The sequence below is a fragment of the Salvelinus sp. IW2-2015 genome, linkage group LG25, assembly GCF_002910315.2.
Source record: "Salvelinus sp. IW2-2015 linkage group LG25, ASM291031v2, whole genome shotgun sequence".
Classification (NCBI taxonomy): Eukaryota; Metazoa; Chordata; class Actinopteri; order Salmoniformes; family Salmonidae; genus Salvelinus; species Salvelinus sp. IW2-2015.
The window spans coordinates 9,979,844-9,999,121 of NC_036865.1; the positions used below are offsets into that span (position 1 = coordinate 9,979,844).

At 41.7% G+C, this 19,278-nt stretch overlaps 1 protein-coding gene across 1 annotated transcript; it reads right to left on the reverse strand.

Moving 5' to 3' along the window:
- Positions 1 to 3,081: 3,081 nt before the first annotated feature.
- Positions 3,082 to 18,936, reverse strand: abhd12 (abhydrolase domain containing 12, lysophospholipase). The gene is given in 13 exon segments (XM_023970198.2): positions 3,082 to 3,800; positions 4,004 to 4,131; positions 5,107 to 5,185; positions 5,720 to 5,802; positions 5,912 to 5,991; positions 9,232 to 9,269; positions 9,469 to 9,598; positions 9,723 to 9,768; positions 9,943 to 9,973; positions 10,222 to 10,341; positions 15,833 to 15,938; positions 16,827 to 16,948; positions 18,659 to 18,936. Coding segments are annotated over 13 exon segments (1,260 nt in total). The 5' UTR covers positions 18,922 to 18,936; the 3' UTR covers positions 3,082 to 3,766.
- Positions 18,937 to 19,278: the final 342 nt, after the last annotated feature.

A 19,278-nucleotide genomic window follows, 5' to 3' on the forward strand; every position in this document is an offset into this window, starting at 1 on the left:
TAAAGCTGTAACATGCCATTGGTCTAATGGAATGTTTTGTACAATTCTACTGTATTTGATTTGAAAATGTGTAGTATACAGCTTGGGCAAAACAGTTCTGATGCTTGACTATGTCCCTTATTAGGAAAACCATGCTCAGTGGCCTGTTAGAACACTGTCACACTTCAGAGATTATGGAGCAGCTGTCACCACAAATGGCCTTGGTGTGACTTCTGAATTGAGATGGCTACTGTATAATCTATATTTCAGTTGCATCACTTAAATGTCTTTGCTCTAAATGTACTTCAAACAAAAAGCATATGCTGTTTCTCAGTAACCTTTAAGCAGTTGTCTTTTTTTCATCCTTGAATAAGTACTGTATCACTTGTCACTGCAATCATGTTCATATTATTAAATGTTTTATTTGTGATTAGTGTGTGAGAATATCATTCTACATTCGAGTATAGGGAACCACAGGTAAATGGTCYAACTGCAGTGGCAGCCTGTTGTGGTCTGCCATGTCTTTCCACCCCTCTGCATRCTGGCTTGCTTCTTAAACTGGTCCAACAGGAGTGTTCTTACTCCCACACCCTCTCACCAAGCCTGCTTCTGATTTGTGGGGACTATCACAACTACAGCATGACTGTTTAACCTTCAGTATGTTTTTAAAGACTGCATCTACACAGGCAGCCCAATTCTGATCTTTTTTTCACTAATTGGTCTTGACCAATCAGATCAGCCAAAATACCAATTAGTGGGGAAAAAATAGTTGGGCTCCATTTACAGACAGCCCATGTGATATTGCCATTTGATCCAGATACTCAGATCCCAATACCATCCTCAAAACAAAGTATTTAAAGCTAGAATCGTTATTTGAAACAAAGCATCACCTTGCCTTTGTTTCTGTAGGCCCATCCCTGAGCTTTTTAGAGAAATGTAACCGCTCAAATTCATTAGCTGAGATTTAGATGCAAGAACTGATCATTCACGATATCAAAATGATAGTTTTAACCATGTTGAGGCAATACAGTGTGTTTAACATTGGGGTATGACAGTTGAACTAAGCACAGTTGAACTAAGCTCATGAGGTGTAAATTCTATACCAATTGATTTGAGTAGATCATTAATCTCAGTCAAATCATGGATGTAGCAATTTAGGATTTTAGCTTTGTGACATTAAGGTCATTTGAGTCCAAGGAAGGAATTAGATGAGTAGAGGTACAAAGTAATCCACTTCATATTTTTAATTCAATTACTTAACAAGCATATGTACATAATTCTTTGTATGTCCAGTCCGGTATAGTAGATACCAAAAAAAGTTAAAGAAAATCAAGATATTTTGAACTATAGACAAAAAAGATAAATGTTGACTATGCAGGCTCCAACATGAGTTGTTACACTTCTTAACCCAACTCTTGTGAGGTATATTCAATCTACCAGCCCACATGTCTTACTGAGTCACTCGTTTCTACACACAGCGAGAATGAGATATATTGCAAAGGGCAGCAGACACCATGTACATTACTGGAAAAGGTCAAGCACAATATGCTAAGGCCCCTTCATTGACAAGAAGCAATACAAGCAAACTTCACTTGTCACATTAAAGTTAGATATCAGTGTATGAAAAGGGCTCAGAAGTTGACTCAAAGAGCCTGGTTTGGTTAATCAAGATGAGAGCTCTACTGCACTGCAGCCACACAGTCTTGGAGGTGAAGTCTGCTTATTGCGTGTAAATGACAAGTCTACCCTGCTAATTCAACCATGTCCTTCCTCCACAATGACTCCACTTGAGTAGGTGATTCAAAAGATGCCCTCCGTTGGAAATTGCATCTCTGAAAAGCACACATACCTGTACAAAATGTTTTAATTTTTATCAGATTGCTTCGCAGCTTAAAGTTGTCATCTGAGAATCATTATACATGTTCAGTCTTAACTGGGAAATGCCTACAGTCTCTCCATCTAACAATACTCATCCACTTGTACATGCATATATAAATACATCTGATTTCTAAATTGAAGAGGATATTTATCCAGTGTCCACTTTCCATTCCAAAGCTATAGAACAGCTGACCATTAACCCTGTATTGCTGCCTTTACCCTCTTACATTGTGTGATTAAAGAACTTAAGTACAGACAGTAACCTGACAATCTGAGGGCACCTTCCTAACCTGATGCATTTCATACTATGCATTGAATTCCCCACAAGAGATAACTCGTTTTGGATGACCTGGTGGCCATACCATCCATCGTGTTGCTTTAGTGCAGAGACTGAGAAATAGCTGGTGAAAACTGTTACATTTCAACATCATATCCAGAGGGGAAAATGACCACCAAAATAGAGAACTGGCCACTCACCATTCATTAAATAACAAAATGTTATACCGTGTATACAATTTGAAAAAGTYTAGAACAGCCAATAGAAAATAACAGAAACCGTGTACTTTGGTCAATAAATTACAAACAAGCATTACCAGTGTGGGGTAGCCCTAATTGAAGAAAAACCAGTCAGCATCAACTAGTAGGACACTGATGTGCAAAAAGTAACTTTGGGGTAATTTACTGTTTACTCAGCAGTGTTAAGTGCATTGGATGGGTGGGCACACTGACATTCCCAGACTGCAGGTGCTGCCCAGCCACACTCCTCTCTGGCTCCATCCTACATTTTGGTACCACCGGTCAATTGCTATCAAGCCGAAGAGAACATAAAAAAATGGTCTTTAGTCTTCCTCTGACCACACCAATGGAATATGCACCGTCACTCACACACCACTTTCTAAGATTGAACAGGAATAACCACTAACTGGGTGATTGTGTTTTAGCACTAAGAGATTTGGAATTAAAATTTCCATTAGGTCTTCTCAGTTTAGGTAAACACTTTACTATGCACCGAATCATTAATATGGTATTTTTGCTTTGAGGTAGGCTATAATTGGAAAGTGGAAATAATATTTCTTAAACCTTAGCTCTTCAGTTAATTTCCTCCCTGAAATCTTAAAATTCATGAGCTTGCCCTGAAGTGTCCTAAGGGGTTCTAAAATAACATGACTAGTCTTCTCTTTAAGGTGGAAAATAATGAGACTGACAAGCCCAAAACCAATAATGTTAGGTAAAATGTATAATATTTAATTCAAGTTATATATTTCCTTAAATAGAGAAAAGCTAGAGTCCAAAACTTCTCATCTGAGATCAGTCAAATATAATAATAGATGCACTTAAATCATGATCTGTAATGTAACAAAAATAAAATTGGGAAAATAAACTGGACTGGTATTGACAGAACTTGCTCTGTGCTGCAGATGAGTTGTAAAACGAAAAACTTTCTCCTTCCTCYCCCTGTGTATGAATGTCTATTCCCCAAACATTGTGCAATTAAAAACACTGCTTCCCTGCTCAATCCACTGTTCTTCCCACTCCATGATGTTTGTCTTGGCTCCTTAAAATGCGTGCATATTTCATCTTTGTGCTCAAGCCATCCTCTTGGTTTGTGTAACCTTGACAACAAGCCAAGCCAGTTGTCCATCCCTCGCTCTTTGCCAGTGTTCCGTTTATGTCTTGCAGGAATTTTTGGTGTCAAAGGAATGCTAAATAAAGGAATGGATGCATCTTCTTCAGTCCATGCGTGTACATTTCAATGTTTTATGAGATATGTACACCAACCATAAAGCATACAGTGAAAGAGTTTGTGTGTGTGTGTGCATGCGCGTGTGTGTGTGTGTGTGTGTGTGTGTGTGTGTGTGTGTGTGTGGTGTAAGAGGAAACAATGGACAGGTGGAAATGTTCTTGTCGGTTATGCATGGGGATGAGTCGTGCCAAGGAAGTCACTGGAAGACAAATAAAATCAAACAGAAATACGTTTAGCACAACTCAGTACAAAGGCAGCCAAGAATGTAGACACCTACTGTACAACTAATTGCCTACATTTAATCATTTCTGCTCAGTTGGCCTAAGGTCAAGACACAAATTGTCAACAGTGAGATACTCCTTGCTACTGTGTATATGTGCGCAGCTGGTCTAGCTGCTGTACCTGAGTATGTGTGGCAGCTCAGGACTCCTGTAGATGAACTTGTGCTTGTAAGCCAGAGAGACAGGAAAGGGGATGAACTGAAGCTTGTGTCCACTCAGGCTCTTGGACTGGGAAGCAATGTTGTACAGCTGGGAGGAGGGGGAAGGAGATAAACACAATGGAGTTATGGGAGGATTGTGTTCAGTCCAAGTTAAAAGAACAGCAAATATAGACCTGGCCCTGCTCTGAACTATGACTTCTGTGCTATAGAGTGTTACAGAGGTCTGCAGTGGTGATGAACATTTGAGAGGTTCATATTTATTTTTTAGAAGCCAATGAAAAAGATGACCAATTAATTAAAAACAGAATAGTAATAAAATATTTTTTTTTTTAAATGAATTCTATTTCTGTGTGTTCCTTCACTGCTATAATACAGTAGCTCAACTAAAATCTCAGAATAGCTTGGGATTTTGGCAATGGTCCTTTATCAACTTCCCCAGAGTCAGATGAACTTGTGGATACCCGGAGGTTGCCAACTAGCATTAGCGCAATGACTGGAAGTCTATGGGAACAGCTAGCACGCAGTCATTGTGCTAAAGTTAGTTAGCATTGGCTCGCAAAACTACCTCCAACTTCATTCATACTGGACGCAGCGACATAAAAATGCTATCCAAGAGTACATCTGACTTTGGGAAAGTAGATAGTCTACAAAAAATCCCGAACTATCCCTTTAAATAAAACTAGTCATTATTCAAGTTTAATTGGTCCGAGGTTCCCACTTAACTACGTTGAAATGAATACCGGCATTGGCATAGACAGAATTCATTTTCAGAATTAGATTTTTTTTAAATCTTAAATTTGGGGCATTTTAAAGAGATCATAAAAAAAAAACACTATACATTTTAGCTCATTCAAGTGATAGAAATTTGAACAGTAACGAGCAAGTCTTTTTCAAGACGACAGCTGATTATTAATGACCTGTATTAAATCTATGAAATTAACTTTGTTTTTTTTAGTAGATCAAATAGCTTCCTGTGTCCTTTGAAAAAGGAGGACCAGATGAAGGCTGTACGAGGTCGTGATGATGTGGCTGACTTTAATGAAGCCCAAACTAAAAAGGATACCTTCTTCCCTAGATGAAAGGGCACGACTGAGTCATCCTCGGCATGAAGGATAAGCAATGGACAGGATATGTGGTCCACACTACAAAAGAGAAGAAACAAGCTCAAATTACAGTCAAGTCTCTGAAGATCTTGGAGTGTCTGAATATGCATGGTTGGTCGTATGTTAATGGTTAATGGCCCTATGGTTCTTATACTATACTAGTGCTTGGCAACTCCACGAGAAAGTACAGCACAAAGGAAGTCTTGACATAGAMGAATGTCCTCTGTAGGCCACCTATAATACAAGTCTGACCTTCCCTGAGTTAGTCCCCTCAGCACATTCCAAAGGACATGGAGAAAAGGCATGGACAGAGCCTGGGTCGGCCAGGTTCAGACTATGCCTCTGCTCTTTAACATGCAAACARGCAGTCTGTTAATCTGTTGATATAACATTTGATACAAGGGTTRGAGCTCTTGATGAATGGTTGTGTGTCAGAGAGAACTTATTGACGCAACAAGCCGTTTGTATGAAGACACCAGTTTGAAAACATATGAGCAGGAACAAGTGACGTGACACACGGCTTTAAATCTAACATTAAACTAAATGGTCTGGAAGGAATCAAGATCAACCTACTTTTCGTCACTGGCAAATCGAATGTCGTTTGCTGATATGGTATCTAAAAAGAACCATTCAAAGCCTGGAAGGTACCGGTAGACCTAGAAGAAGCAATGACACAGACAGTAGCTAATAAAATAAAAAACATTACATKAAATATAATTAAATAAGACTCAACATGTAGTCAAGGGATTAAGAGGAAATGCTTGCCATAGAGAAGGGGTGGCTCTTGGCCTCCTCTCGGATGTTGGTGAATGGAGATTCCAAGACTAAGGAGTTTGGGGGCGTCCCTAGAAAATAGAAAGTCATTCWAATCAAACCAACCTTCATGAAACATAACCATACGTATCTAAGATGTAGCAATAAGTTGCCTTGAATTCACTTCCTTCAGACATTCACTTCCTTGAATAAAGCAGTCACAACTAGCCACTTTCTGTGACCCTGTAACTCAGTCAGATGGGTGTGAAAAATTTAAGCAGTGGACACTTGAACTACCACTGGAAGAGGKGCCTTGTGTCTGGTGTGTTAAGGTCAACAGCCAATGAGTTAGTTCCTCCGGTAGTACACAATACCAAGTCTGAGTTAATGTTTCTCACTTGCTATGATCTGACTAGTGATCGACTATATTTGAAAATGGGATGAAGCCTCATAATACTACTATTTGAGCATTCAACCTGTACAGGCCATTGGGTGAGGAATGCTTGTAAAAGTCCACGGTGGACCCAAGCATGTGCCCCTCAAACTTAACGTTACATAAATGTTGGCAAAATATTTTTGTCAAACTTTTCAGAATCCCTCCCTGGACTCCAAATCAGGCTCTCCAAGTACCCAACACAAGAGGGTAAGTTGACCCACTTCATTTAAACAAAACAATGGCACAGGTATATGGATCGTTCCACCAATTAGGGACCTTTTGAATAGTGTAACTGAATAGTGTAACTTGGTGAATTTTATTTGACCTTATTTTAACAGTCATAAAGAGCACATGTTCAACTAAATAACCCCCCCCCCCCATTTCAAGAGAAAAAAAGAAAAGACTATAGTAAATGCCTATTAAGTGCCAAATAAAGTAAGTGTTGAAGACTTCATCTTTTAAATCAGCAATGAATCCACTTGTGGCAGGGGGAATGGAAGCTTGTTGTGTGCAGGGAGGGGTAATTGAATGCAAGCGTAACATATATATATATATATTTTTTTCTTCTTAATTGTTCAAACATTTCCAGCTTGTCCATCTATGGGTAGCAGGGTTGACGAGTTATGCTCAACCTGATAATTTTTATACCACAAAACACCAGAAAATGGCCAAAAAGAGTAGAACCAGCTCACCTGATTTTACACTGTGATTTGACTGTTAGATGTTCAATGTCTCTTGAAGTTAATACATTTTTTAATTAGGGAGTAGTTATATTTTTTATGAATCACTAATAACATTTCAAATACAATATCTGATTTATTGCATTTTAAAATGTGGTCCATCTTAAAAGGGCACTTCATTTAATATAACAAACTTAAAAATAGATATTTGTGCACAATTTCTACTTAAAGTGCAAAAGGAACTCATTTCATGGAACAACCCATATAACACCTRAATTCTAAGGCCACTTTATTTAAACTCTAAAAATGTGTGACTTGTTTATCTAAAACATTTTGTTGCGTGATACACGCAGCACCTCACTAAAGGCTACATAAATCAAGTATATACAGTGCATTCGGAAAGTATTCAGACCTCTTGACTTTTTACACATTTTGTTACGTTATAGCCTTATTCTAAAATTGATTAAATTGTATTTTTTCCTCATCAATCTACACAATACCCCATAATGACAAAGAAAAAACTAGTTTAGAAATTTTTGCAAATGTATCGAATAAAAATAACTGAAATATCACATTTACATAGGTATTCAGACCCTTTACTCAGTACTTTATTTTATATTGATTTTATTTAACTAGGCAAGTCAGTTAAGAACTTATTCTTATTTACAATGACGGCCTACCAAAATGCAAAAGGCCTCCTGTGGGGACGGGTGCTGGGATTAAAAATACCAAATAAAATATAGTACAAAAACACACATGACAAGAGACAACACAACATAAAGAGAGACCTAAGACAACATAGCATGGCAGCAACACATGAAGCACCTTTGGCAGCAATTACAGCCTTGAGTCTTCTTGGGTATGACGCTACAAGCTTGGCACAGCGGTATTTGGGGAGTTTCTCCCATTCTTCTCTGTAGATCCTCAAGCTCTGTCAGGTTGYATGGGGAGCGTCACTGCACAACTATTTTCAGACCTCTCCAGAGATGWTCGATCGGGTTCAAYTCCGGAKRKTGGCTGGGCCACTCAAMGACATTGAGACTTGTCCKGAAGCCACTCCTGCATTGTCTTYGCTGCGTGRTTAGGGACGTTGTCCTGTTGAAAGGTGCACCTTCCCCTCAGTCTGAGGACCTGAGCACTCTGGAGCAGGTTTTCATCTAGAAACTCTGTACTTTGCTCCGTTCATCTTTCCCTCAATCCTGACTAGTCTCCKAGTCCCTGCTGCTGAAAAACATCCCCACAGCATGATGCTGCCACCACCAACACCATGCTTCACCATTGGGATGGTGCCAGGTTTCCTCCAGATGTGACACTTGGCATTCAGGCTAAAGAGTTCAAACTTGGTTTTATCAGACCAGAGAATCTTGTTTCTTATGGTCTGAGAGTCCTTTAGGTGCCTTTTGGCAAACTCCAAGCGGGCTTCCATGAGCCTTTTACTGAAGAGTGGCTTGCGTTTAGCCACTCAACCATGAAGGCCTGATTGGTGGAGTGCTGCAGAGATGGTTGTCCTTCTGGAAGGGTCTCCCATCTCCAGAGGAACTCTGGAGTTGTCAGAGTGAACATCACCTCTCTGACCAGTCTCCCCTGATTYCTCAGTTTGGCCAGGCAGCCAGCTCTAGGAAGAGTCTTAGTGGTTGCAAACTTCTTCCATTTAAGAATGATGGAGGCTAATGTGTTCTTGGGGACCTTCAATYCTGCAGAAATTTTTGGTACCCTTCCCCAGATCTGTGCTCGACACAATCCTGTCTCAGAGSTCTACTGACAATTCCGTCGACCTCATGGCTTTCTTTTTGCTCTGACATGCACTGTCAAAATGTGGGACCTTATATAGACAGGTGTGTACCTTTCCAAATCAGGTCCAACCAATTGAATTTACCACAGGTGGACTCCAATCAAGTTTTAGAAACATCAATGGAACATCAATGGAAAGAGGATGCACCAGCTCAATTTTGAGTCTCATAGCAAAGGGTCTGAATACTTTTGTAAATAAGGTGCTTTTTTTATTGAATACATTTGCAAAGAATTCTAAAAACCTGTTTTCGCTTTGTCATTATGGGGTATTGTGTGTAGATGAGGGGGGGGGAATTATTTCATCCATTTTAGAATAAGGCTGTAACGTAACAAAATGCGGAAAAAAAGGGGTCTGAATACTTTCCGAATTAACTGTATTTAGCCTGGGAGGTAGGAAGTCACAGCCTTAATGAGCAGATGCTTACCTCTGTCACACAGACGTCGGACTAGGTTAGTGGCCACCCTGGAAAATTTGAAAAATAAATATTTAAAAGTTACCACTCTGTAAATTGACTGATTTACCAGTACAAACACATTCACCRAAAGTATATGTTCATCCAATTGTTGGTTCATAATCATACAAGAGTTTATAATTTTACACAAAATCTATTTGTGAAATGTTGAGCTGAATGTGATGGAGAGACAGATGTCTGTGTTCCTACCCTGTCCCCAGTGAGTGGCCCCAGACYTTGAGGGGTTTGCTCCCCACCCTCTCCTTCACCCACTGGTAGAGGAACAGGGCATCTGACGTCATGCCTCCCTCAGAGGGACTCCCGTCTGAGTCACCCCAACCTGGAACAACCAGAGAAGTATGAAAGACGGGATGAATGGTGATCTAAGATCAGATTATCTTATTAAAAGGGATATTGTGATTGTTAATAAACTTAGAAACAGCTCGAAGTAGAACCCCACTTACCTCTGTAATCAAATGTGACTACGTGGTAGCCTAATAAACTAAGGACCTGGGGAGGGGAAGCGGAAACGCATCAAATCTCAACTCCAGATCAGACTGAAAGCAGGTCAATTCACAAAATGTATTGAATTCTGTTTGTTGGTCAGTACTCAATATAGCTAGATACAGTATGGGTGGGATACAAGCGAAGCAAGTTRGTGTGTTTGCAATGAAATCCTCTCACCTTGTAGAGCTGAACTCTATGGTCCCCTCCTCTGAAACAGACAGGATGGACAAGTTTATACACCAGGTGAAAGGTGAAGCAACATATCTCAGCCATTCTGAAGAGCGCATTGTGTTAATATGTACAAGTTCCAAGGTTGTGAGTCAGCTTCAACAAATACATATTTAAAAAGGCGGAAGGTTGTCATGTGAGTTAAGGGTATACGCCAGGGGGTACTGGACCAGAGTAACACTTAGATGGTACAATGAAAATGCTTTMTAAATCTAAATGTATGATCACCTTGTCCCTGCGTTGCCGTGAAGYTACAGCATGACTGGATAGGGGGATTTAAAGGTACTGTCATACCACTCTCTGTCCTTCCCCTGCGCCTCTTTCCACATCTGGTCTGGAACTGTGTGCCTGGGTGGAACAGGAYCAGTGATAGACAAGGAGAAAGCTGTAAGCAATGTACACAATAGACTAAGAGGTGTGGGGTGGGACAAACTGGTTTGATATAGGCTAGTATAATCTGTACTTGAGTCTAACCGGGGACAAAGACTGTYCTGTAAGAACTATCAGATTGGAGTAGCCTACATGTTTTACATAACTGGACACACAACCCCCATGTTCTAAGAGAATAGCCCTGAACAGAGACTTGTCTATTTACATATCATCACCTCAGCCTTTAGTCTTTATCTACCACAACCCACACTGCTAAACTCCTCTGGGCTCAACATGCCTTTCCCAAAGTCAACGTTCCCCAGTTAGTCTGCTCAAGTTCCGTCCGGTAAACATCCACAGGGACTGCGGTGGTCTCCCCCCTGTGGTCCAGTCTCTTCTGTATCATTCTCAGACACACACACACAAAACACACTGCACCTTTTCCCCAGGAGGCAGTGCGTTATTGTTTTCCCAGCCGAGGAGTTCATTACACCCCCGAGACAGCTAGAGGGCTGTGTGTGAGAGATCGCAAGAGAGCGCGCAAGGGAGAGACAGAACCCTAGACAGAGCTGCATTTCCTGACAAAATATCAAAAATAAAACAATTAGAGTGCCATTTCCCCATAAGACAGTGGACAGTGTCTGACAGACCAACCTGCACATGTCCTCTATGCCTTTGTATGGTTATTTTTACCTTTTATTATTGTTGATGTTACTGATTGTGCCGTTGACAATCTTGATGATTATTATTTTAATAATGTTAATATCGTAAATCACTTAATCTCCAAACTTACACTTTGGCAATATGTATATTATATCGTTATGCCAATAAAGCAAATTGAATAGAGAGCGAGCGAGAGACAGAGAGCATAAATAGATGGCGCCGGAGGGCATGGCTGCTGTTTTACGGGCTCCTAACCAACTGTGCTATTTTGTTTGTTTTTTCGCATTGTTTTTAACTTATTTTCCTACTGTCTCTTATGACCGAAAAGAGCGCCTGGACATCAGAACAACGATTACTCACCTCGAACTGGATGAAGAGTCCAACGCAAAGGATATACTGCTTCCTGGAGACCAGGCCCAAATCCCCATCATTCACGTGAAGAAAAGACGGAGATACAAGGAGTGAAGGCCGGGGTGCATTGTGAGGATTCATAGGCSAGTGAGAAAATCGCCACTACCATCGGTTCTATTGGCCAATGCGCAATCACTGGAAAACAAAACTGGATGATCTACGGTGGAAACTATCCTACCAACTGGACATGAAAAACTAATATCTTATGTTTCACCGAGTCGAGTCTGAACAACAACACGGATAATATAGAGCTGGCTGGGTTTTCCGTGCATCGGCAGGACAGAGCAGCTACGTCTGGTAGGGCGGGGTTGTGTGTCTATTTGTCAACAGCCTGTGCGSAATGTCTAATATTAAAGAAGTCTCAAGGTATTTCTCACCTGAGGTAGAGTATCTCATGATAAGCTGTACACCACACTATCTACCAAGACTTCGCATCTATATTATTCGTAGCCGTTTATTTTCCACCACAAACTGATGCTGGCACTAATACAGCTCGTTGAGTGCGGTCTAAGGCCATGAGCAAAAAAGAAAATGCTCATCCAGAAGTGGCGCTCCTAGTGGCCAGGGACTTTAACGCAGGCAAACTTAAATCCGTTTGACATAATTTCTACCAGCATGTTACATGTGCAAGCAGAGGAGAAAAAAAACATAAAAAAAAAATAAATAACTCTAGACCACCTTTACTCCACACCGAGATGTGTACAAAGCTCTCCCTAATCCTCCATTGGGAAAATCTGACCATAACTCTATCCACCTGATTCCCGCTTACAAGCAAAAACTAAACAGGAAGTACCAGTGACTCGCTCAATATGGAAGTGGTCAGATGACGCGGAGTCTACGCTAAAGGACTGCTTTGCTAGCAGAGACTGGAATATGTTCCGTGATTCATCCAATGGCATTGAGGGGTATACCATCTCAGTCACCGGCTTCATCAATAAGTGCATCGAAAACGTRGTCCCCACAGTGACCGTAKGTACATATCCCAAKCAGAAGCCATGGATTACAGGCAACATCCGCACCAAGCTAAAGGCTAGAGCTGCCACTGTCAAGGAGCGGGACACTAATCCTGACACTTATAAGAAATCCTGCTATACCCTCAGACGAACCATCAAACAGGCAAAGCATCAATACAGGACTAAGATTGAATCCTACTACACCGCCTCTGACGCTCGTCAGATGTGGCATGGCTTGCAAACTATTATGGACTACAAAGGGAAACCCAGCCACTGCCCAGTGACACGAGCCTACCAGACGAGCCAAATGCCTTTTATGCTCGCTTCGAGGCAAGCAACACTGAAGCATGCATGAGCACCAGCTGTTCCAGATGAMTGTGTGATCTCGCTTTCCGTAGCTGATGTGAGTAAGACATTGAAACAGGTCAACATTTACAAGGTTGCGGGGCAAGAGGGATTACCAGGGCATGTACTRAGAGCATGCACAGACCAACTGGCAAGTGTCTTCACTGACATTTTCAAGCAGACCACCATAGTCCCTGTTCCCAAGAATGCGAAGGTGACCTGCCTAAATGATTACCGCCCTGTAGAAATCACGTCGGTAACCATGAAGTCCTTTGAAAGGCTGGTCATGGCTCACATCAACAGCATCCTCCAGGACACKCTAGACCCACTCCAATTCACATACCYCCCCAACATTTCCACAGATGATGCAGTCTCTATTGCACTCCACACTACCCTTACCCACCTGGACATAAGGATCAGCTGTGAGACTGCTGTTCATTAACTACAGCTCAGCGTTCAACACCATAGTGCCCACAAATCTCACTGTTTAAGGACCCTGGGACTAAACACCTCCCTCTGCAACTGGATCCTGTACTTCCTGACTGGCCACCCCCAGGTGGTAAGGTTAGATAACAACACATCTGCCACGCTGATCCTCAACAAGGAGGACCCTCAGGCATGCGTGCTTAGTCCCCTCCTGTATTCCTTGTTCACCCACGACTGCGTGACCAACCACGACTCCATTAAGGTCGACGGGGCTGTAGTCGAGCGGGTCGAGAGCGTCAAGTTCCTTGGCGTCCACAACAACAAACTAACATGGTCCAAGCACACCAAGACAGTCATGAAGAGGGCACGAAAACACCTTTTCCCCCTCAGAAGACTGAAAAAATGTGGCATTGGTCCCCAGATCCTCAAAAAGTCCTACAGCTGCACCATTGAGAGCATCCTGACCAGTTGCATCACCGCKTGGTATGGCATCTGCTCTGCATCCAACCAACCGTAAGGCAATACAAAGGTTAGTGCGTACAGCCCAACACATCACTGGGGCCAAGCTTCCTACCATCTAGGACCTATATACCTACTAGGCATCAGAAGGAGGGCCCAAAAAATGTTTTAATACTACAGTCACCCGAGTCAGACTGTCCTCTCTGCTACCGCACGGCAAGCGGTACCAGAGCGCTAGGTACAAAATAATCCTTAACAGCTTCTACCCCCAAACCATAAGACTGCTGAACAAATAATCAAACAGCCACCCGGACTATTTACATTGACCCCCCCCCTTGGTTTTTACACTGCTGCTACTCGCTGTTTATTATCTATGCATAGTCACTTTACCCCTACCTACATGGAGAAATTACCTCGACTAACCTGTACCCCCGCACATTGACTTGGTACCGGTACTCGCTGTATATAGCCTTGTTATTGTCATGTAATCGTATTTTCTTCACTCTATTCTTGAACTGCATTGTTGGTTAAGGGCTTGAAAGTAAGCATTTCACGTAAGGTCCATCTATACCTGTTGTATTCAGCGCATGTGACAAATACAATTTGATGAGAGAGACGAGAGCCGGATCGAGAGACGCCATCATGAACAGCAGATTGTGGTCACTGAGAAAGTGCAGTAATGTCCTGAGCAAAAGTCAAATTGGATTCCTACCAAATGATCAAACCATATTTATACCTTGCATACCCTAAATGATAAACATGTTAAATCAAAAAGCTTGAGCGATCAACAGCCCCCGATCTCACTCGTAATGACACAGAAATAAAATGGCTCCTGTATGCAGATGATCTGGTGCCGCTGTCCCCCACAAGAGGGGCTACAGCCACAATTAGATCATCTGCAACAGTTGTGTCAAACCTGGGCACAGAGAGTCCATCTCAAAAATACAAACATTATGATATTCKAGAAAAGGTCCAGATGTCAGGGWAACCAACATACCTTTTTACTAGACTCCACTCATAACGCGCACACACACACACGACAAAAAATGTGCTCCACAGGGAACTTCAACTTGGCCGTGAATGAACTGAAAGAAAGGAAGGAGGGCTTTCTATGCCATTGAACAATCTATTAAATTAAACAGCAATTAACATCTGGGTCAAAATATTCTAATCAATAATAGAACCAATTMCACTATATGGCAGTGAAGTGTGGGGTCTGTTTACAAAGCAAGAATGACAAATGGGACAAACACCCCAACTGAAACCCAGCATGAGGAATTCTGTAAGAGCATCCTCAGAGTACAGAGYAAACAACTCCAAACGCATGCAGAYCAGAATTAGGCCAATTCCCTCTTCTGATTAATATCCAAGAAAAGAGCCACCAAATGTTATCATTTAGAAAAACAAGTGACCACCACTCATACCATTACAAAGCCCTRAAAAGCCAAGAGATGACCATAGAAATGAGTCCTCAGCCAGCTGGCTCAGTTCACTAACCCCTACCTACCCAACAAAGCCTCAGGACAGCACTCAGAAAACCTGTCCCAACCAAATCATCACYAAGTAAAAATAAAAAGCTCACCTATTGGAAAGACACCACAAAAAATATAAGTAAACGTCAATGCTATTTGGCRCTAAACAGACAGTACATGGTGGCAGACTATATTACCACCGRGACTGATAGAAAACGGAGAAAAACACTGACTACGTACAGACTAAGTGAGCACGGCCTGGCAATAGAAACTGACCGTCACACTCTGCCCTCAGAAAGGCCAAGACAGAGCTGCATTTTCTCCTACACTGCGAGAACTATACAGASATGCAGGCAATTTTCTTACCCAGAATCTAAAACAAATACTTTGAAAACAGAAAAGGAGAAAATCCAATATCTCCTGGAACAAAAAAACCTTTATGCCATATTAGCTGCAAAATATGTAGCTTCCTGCCACACCCYTAGGGACAGCCAGTGGAATGACCAACCAGAGCAGCAACATTGCTACTTGTATCTTTCTCACCATTTCATTATTGTCCTAAATCATTTCTTCCTGAAGTGTCCTGTTACTGGTTACTACTCATTGAGTATTATTATTTTTCCTATTGTCACCTGTGTCATCATTGACTTGATATGTGAAAGTAGAGAGCGAGAAAGAAAGTACGAGATCCATCCCACACAGTCTTAGCCAAGCAGCTGGTGTGTGCACATGTCTTCTTACCATACACCAATGTTGACACCAGTCTCTGGCTGCAGGTAGAAGTTAAAGGTGTGGTTCAAGCCATGGTCTTGTGGCCTTTTCAAGTCAATGAAATAGGGCAGCCGCACTGCAGGGGGTGGGGTTGGGTAGAGGGTAGACAGAGGCTGTGTTAGATGTGCTAAGACAATAAGATATCACTGACAAAGCAGCAGCGCTCAGCTAAAATCCACAGGACAGCTGCTCTAGAAATAGCAGGGCTCTGCCACTTTCCACTCTATAAGGTTACACGAGACAGTCACAAGTCACCGTCCACTTCCTGTACAGACATATACTGTTTCACTTCCTCACTGAAAACAAAGAAAACCTCTAACTGTCTGCCATCCACAAGACGTTTGGGTCTTTAGCTGCACTGCAAACCATTCAAAAGATCGCAAAAGAAAATCAGATGTCACTGAGTGGGACAGAAAAGCATGTTCAAATCTGATGGGGTTACATGTTTTACAATGGGTAGTTCCAGTACTGGATGTTGATTGGTTGAAACCAAGTAACTAGAATCAGATGTGGTCACAACACACCACTCAGTACTACTGAATCAATGTTTTAGGTGCAATCCTGCCCATTGCTGCCTATAATGCATGAAACTACTACAGTTACACACTGCATATCAGATGGAGGGAGCGGTGAAGGCTGTGTATTGCATGCTTGCAGATGGAATATACACCCTCTTAACTGCCTCTGTCTGGAGTTTCGTGCTGTGTTGGGTTTCAGGTTCAATTGATGAGCAGGCTCTCATGTGCACACATTAGCACATGCACCCTTGCTTATGTATGCAGTATGCACACTTACTAAATGAGCTACAAGTATCCACCTACCAAATGAAACACGCAGAGGCCAGAGTTAACTGATGAAGCAAGCTTATTTCGTCTCATAAATGTTTTATTAAAAAAAAAATCTTAAATCAATGCAAACTAGATTGAACAAAACATGCCTTACTGGTTTCTATATCTATACTTACCAAAATTTAAAAAGACTAGTTTTGCCTGAATGGAGGGGCATAGTTTGACGATGAAGGGGATGGTTATGTAGACTCCCAGCACCCACAGGAGGATCCTCTTCAATCTGCCCATTAGGCCATATCTGGAACACACACGCAGGGGAGAGACAACGTCAGCATTTTACATTGTTCTTCAAAAACTAAAGTAGAAAACATTAAGATTTTAGATGGCTAATTTTAGATGGCCTAGTGGTTAGAGCGTTGGGCCAGTAACCGAAAGGTTGCTAGATCGAATCCCTGAAATGACAAGGTCAAAATCTGTCGTTCTGCCCCTGAACAAGGCAGTTAACCCACTGTCCCTAGGCAGTCACTGTAAATAAGAATTTGTTCTTAACTGACTTAGTTAAAGGTTAGATAAAAATAACAGTTAGATAAAAATAAGTTAAGACTACAAAGTTCTGCTATCCATTCCAATTGTACACAGATGTGTACAGAACTAAAATAGTTTAAAATATTAAGCCTAGATCATAATGTGTTAGTTATCAGGATGGGGGTTCAAAGTTCAGACTGTTTAGGAAAAAACAACTCTTCCCTGTTCATACAGAGTAAAACCAGATGTTGCTTGGCTCTATCCTAAGAATTCAGAGGGTCATGTGGTTCAAAGAGGGTCATGACAAAGTCCTCGTTACAACAGCCTGTAACCTGCACCTTTCCTCCCTTCCTTCCAAACGGTTTCATCCAGCTAGACTTCAGTCTGAGGTTAAGCTGCAACCACTGCAGAATTCTGACCTGGGAGCAGTGGAGATCATGACATTTCAGAGAGACGTTAAAAATATCAGACAGAAAATGCTGTGTAAAACACACTGCACCTTAGCCTTGCTCAATGCAACCCTTTATAATGAGGAAGTTCTACATGGCCGTAAGTCAGAGTCAAGCCTCGTTCACATTACCAATAATGTTACGTTGTGCCGTATGTCATGCATTTCAAATGGGGACGTCCACAATGGAGTGGAATCGCAACACCCCCTTGCGGTTGAAGGCTCCATTGCGAGACGGACGCCGCATACTTTCAAATGTTCCAAACTAAGCATCGTCTTCAGTCCAGCCAGTGTCGAAGAACAGGAAGTTACCAAAACTCTGCAGGTTTTCGGTGATGGCTTTATGGGATAGCTAGCAACTTGTAAACAATTACCCATTCCTATAAGTGAGTACTATTTTAATAGTAATGTTAAATACACACTGGCTGTTGCCTCCCATTTAAGTTTAATGTGATTAAGGACGTTTGTTTTTTTATGACAATTATTAGGGGGAGGTCACTAGCTATAGTGGCATCTTAAACCTAGGCTAGATTTTTAGTTCTGCAGTGCAAGCCAGCTTGACTTGCTATAAAGTTAGAGAAACAAGTTGATGAAAAAGTAACAAAACATGTTTTATTATCACCTAAAACATATTTATCCTTTTTTGAATGATTTTGCAATATTCCAAAAATAAATGCCATCTTGCGTTGTTACACTTGTCCGTTCAGTAGCGAGGCAAGACTCTGAAGATGACGTACGGCAMAATGAAATACGCCACAATGTCTACGGTGTATGAAGTCTAAATTGGTGTCAGCGCTTCTCTGAGCACACCGTATTTCCTAGAGTCTTGCTTGGGACAGAATGTGTAACTTTATGGCAAGTTAATAGGACTATTATTTTAAATGAAAACAAACTACTGCTACCCTCTGGGAAAGCTGCTGTAATAACAGAGGGACTGCTGATAGTCAGGAAGTTACCCATCTCCCTTCTAGGGCTATGGACAAATCACTTTGTTTTTCCTCCAATATTGATGACATGCCTTATGACATAACTTACCCCACATGGAGGGTGAAGTCCCTGACAGATACTAGGCCCAAACAGCACACCCTGCAGCAGAGGAACAAAACAAACGTCCTCCAATCCGTGAAACAGACCCCACAGACGCCAATGAAATGAACAGCGATGACCCCAGTGTGACAATATGCAAGATGCACGCATGCGTTCAAGGATGTCCTCATGTCTCTCAATGTCAAAAAGGTCAGGGGAGGGTTGGAGTGGGCCCTCTGCTGCCCTCCCTCCGTCTCGCTGGCGTGTTGCATAACGGATCTCTACGGCCCGGTGCACCCGGGGGACTCTGATACTGTATGTCATGATGATGTGGCTGGAGCGTCAGTCAGGGAGGGGGGCCAGGGGAACTGTAATATTCACTACTGGGGGTGTGTCATAATAACCTCTAATTTACTGGATGTGTGATGAACGTAAAGCAAGCAGTGGAGATACTGTATAATTACTGTATGAGTGCAGTGGCACAGGAAAGACTGCTTTATGGAGCTCCAGACATGTCAGTGGGAATAGCGTACAATGGATTATTCACAAAAACATTTTTATAATATGGACAGTTTAACTGACCTAAATTAAGTCTTATCCTGGACTAAATTGCACTTTAATGAATATGT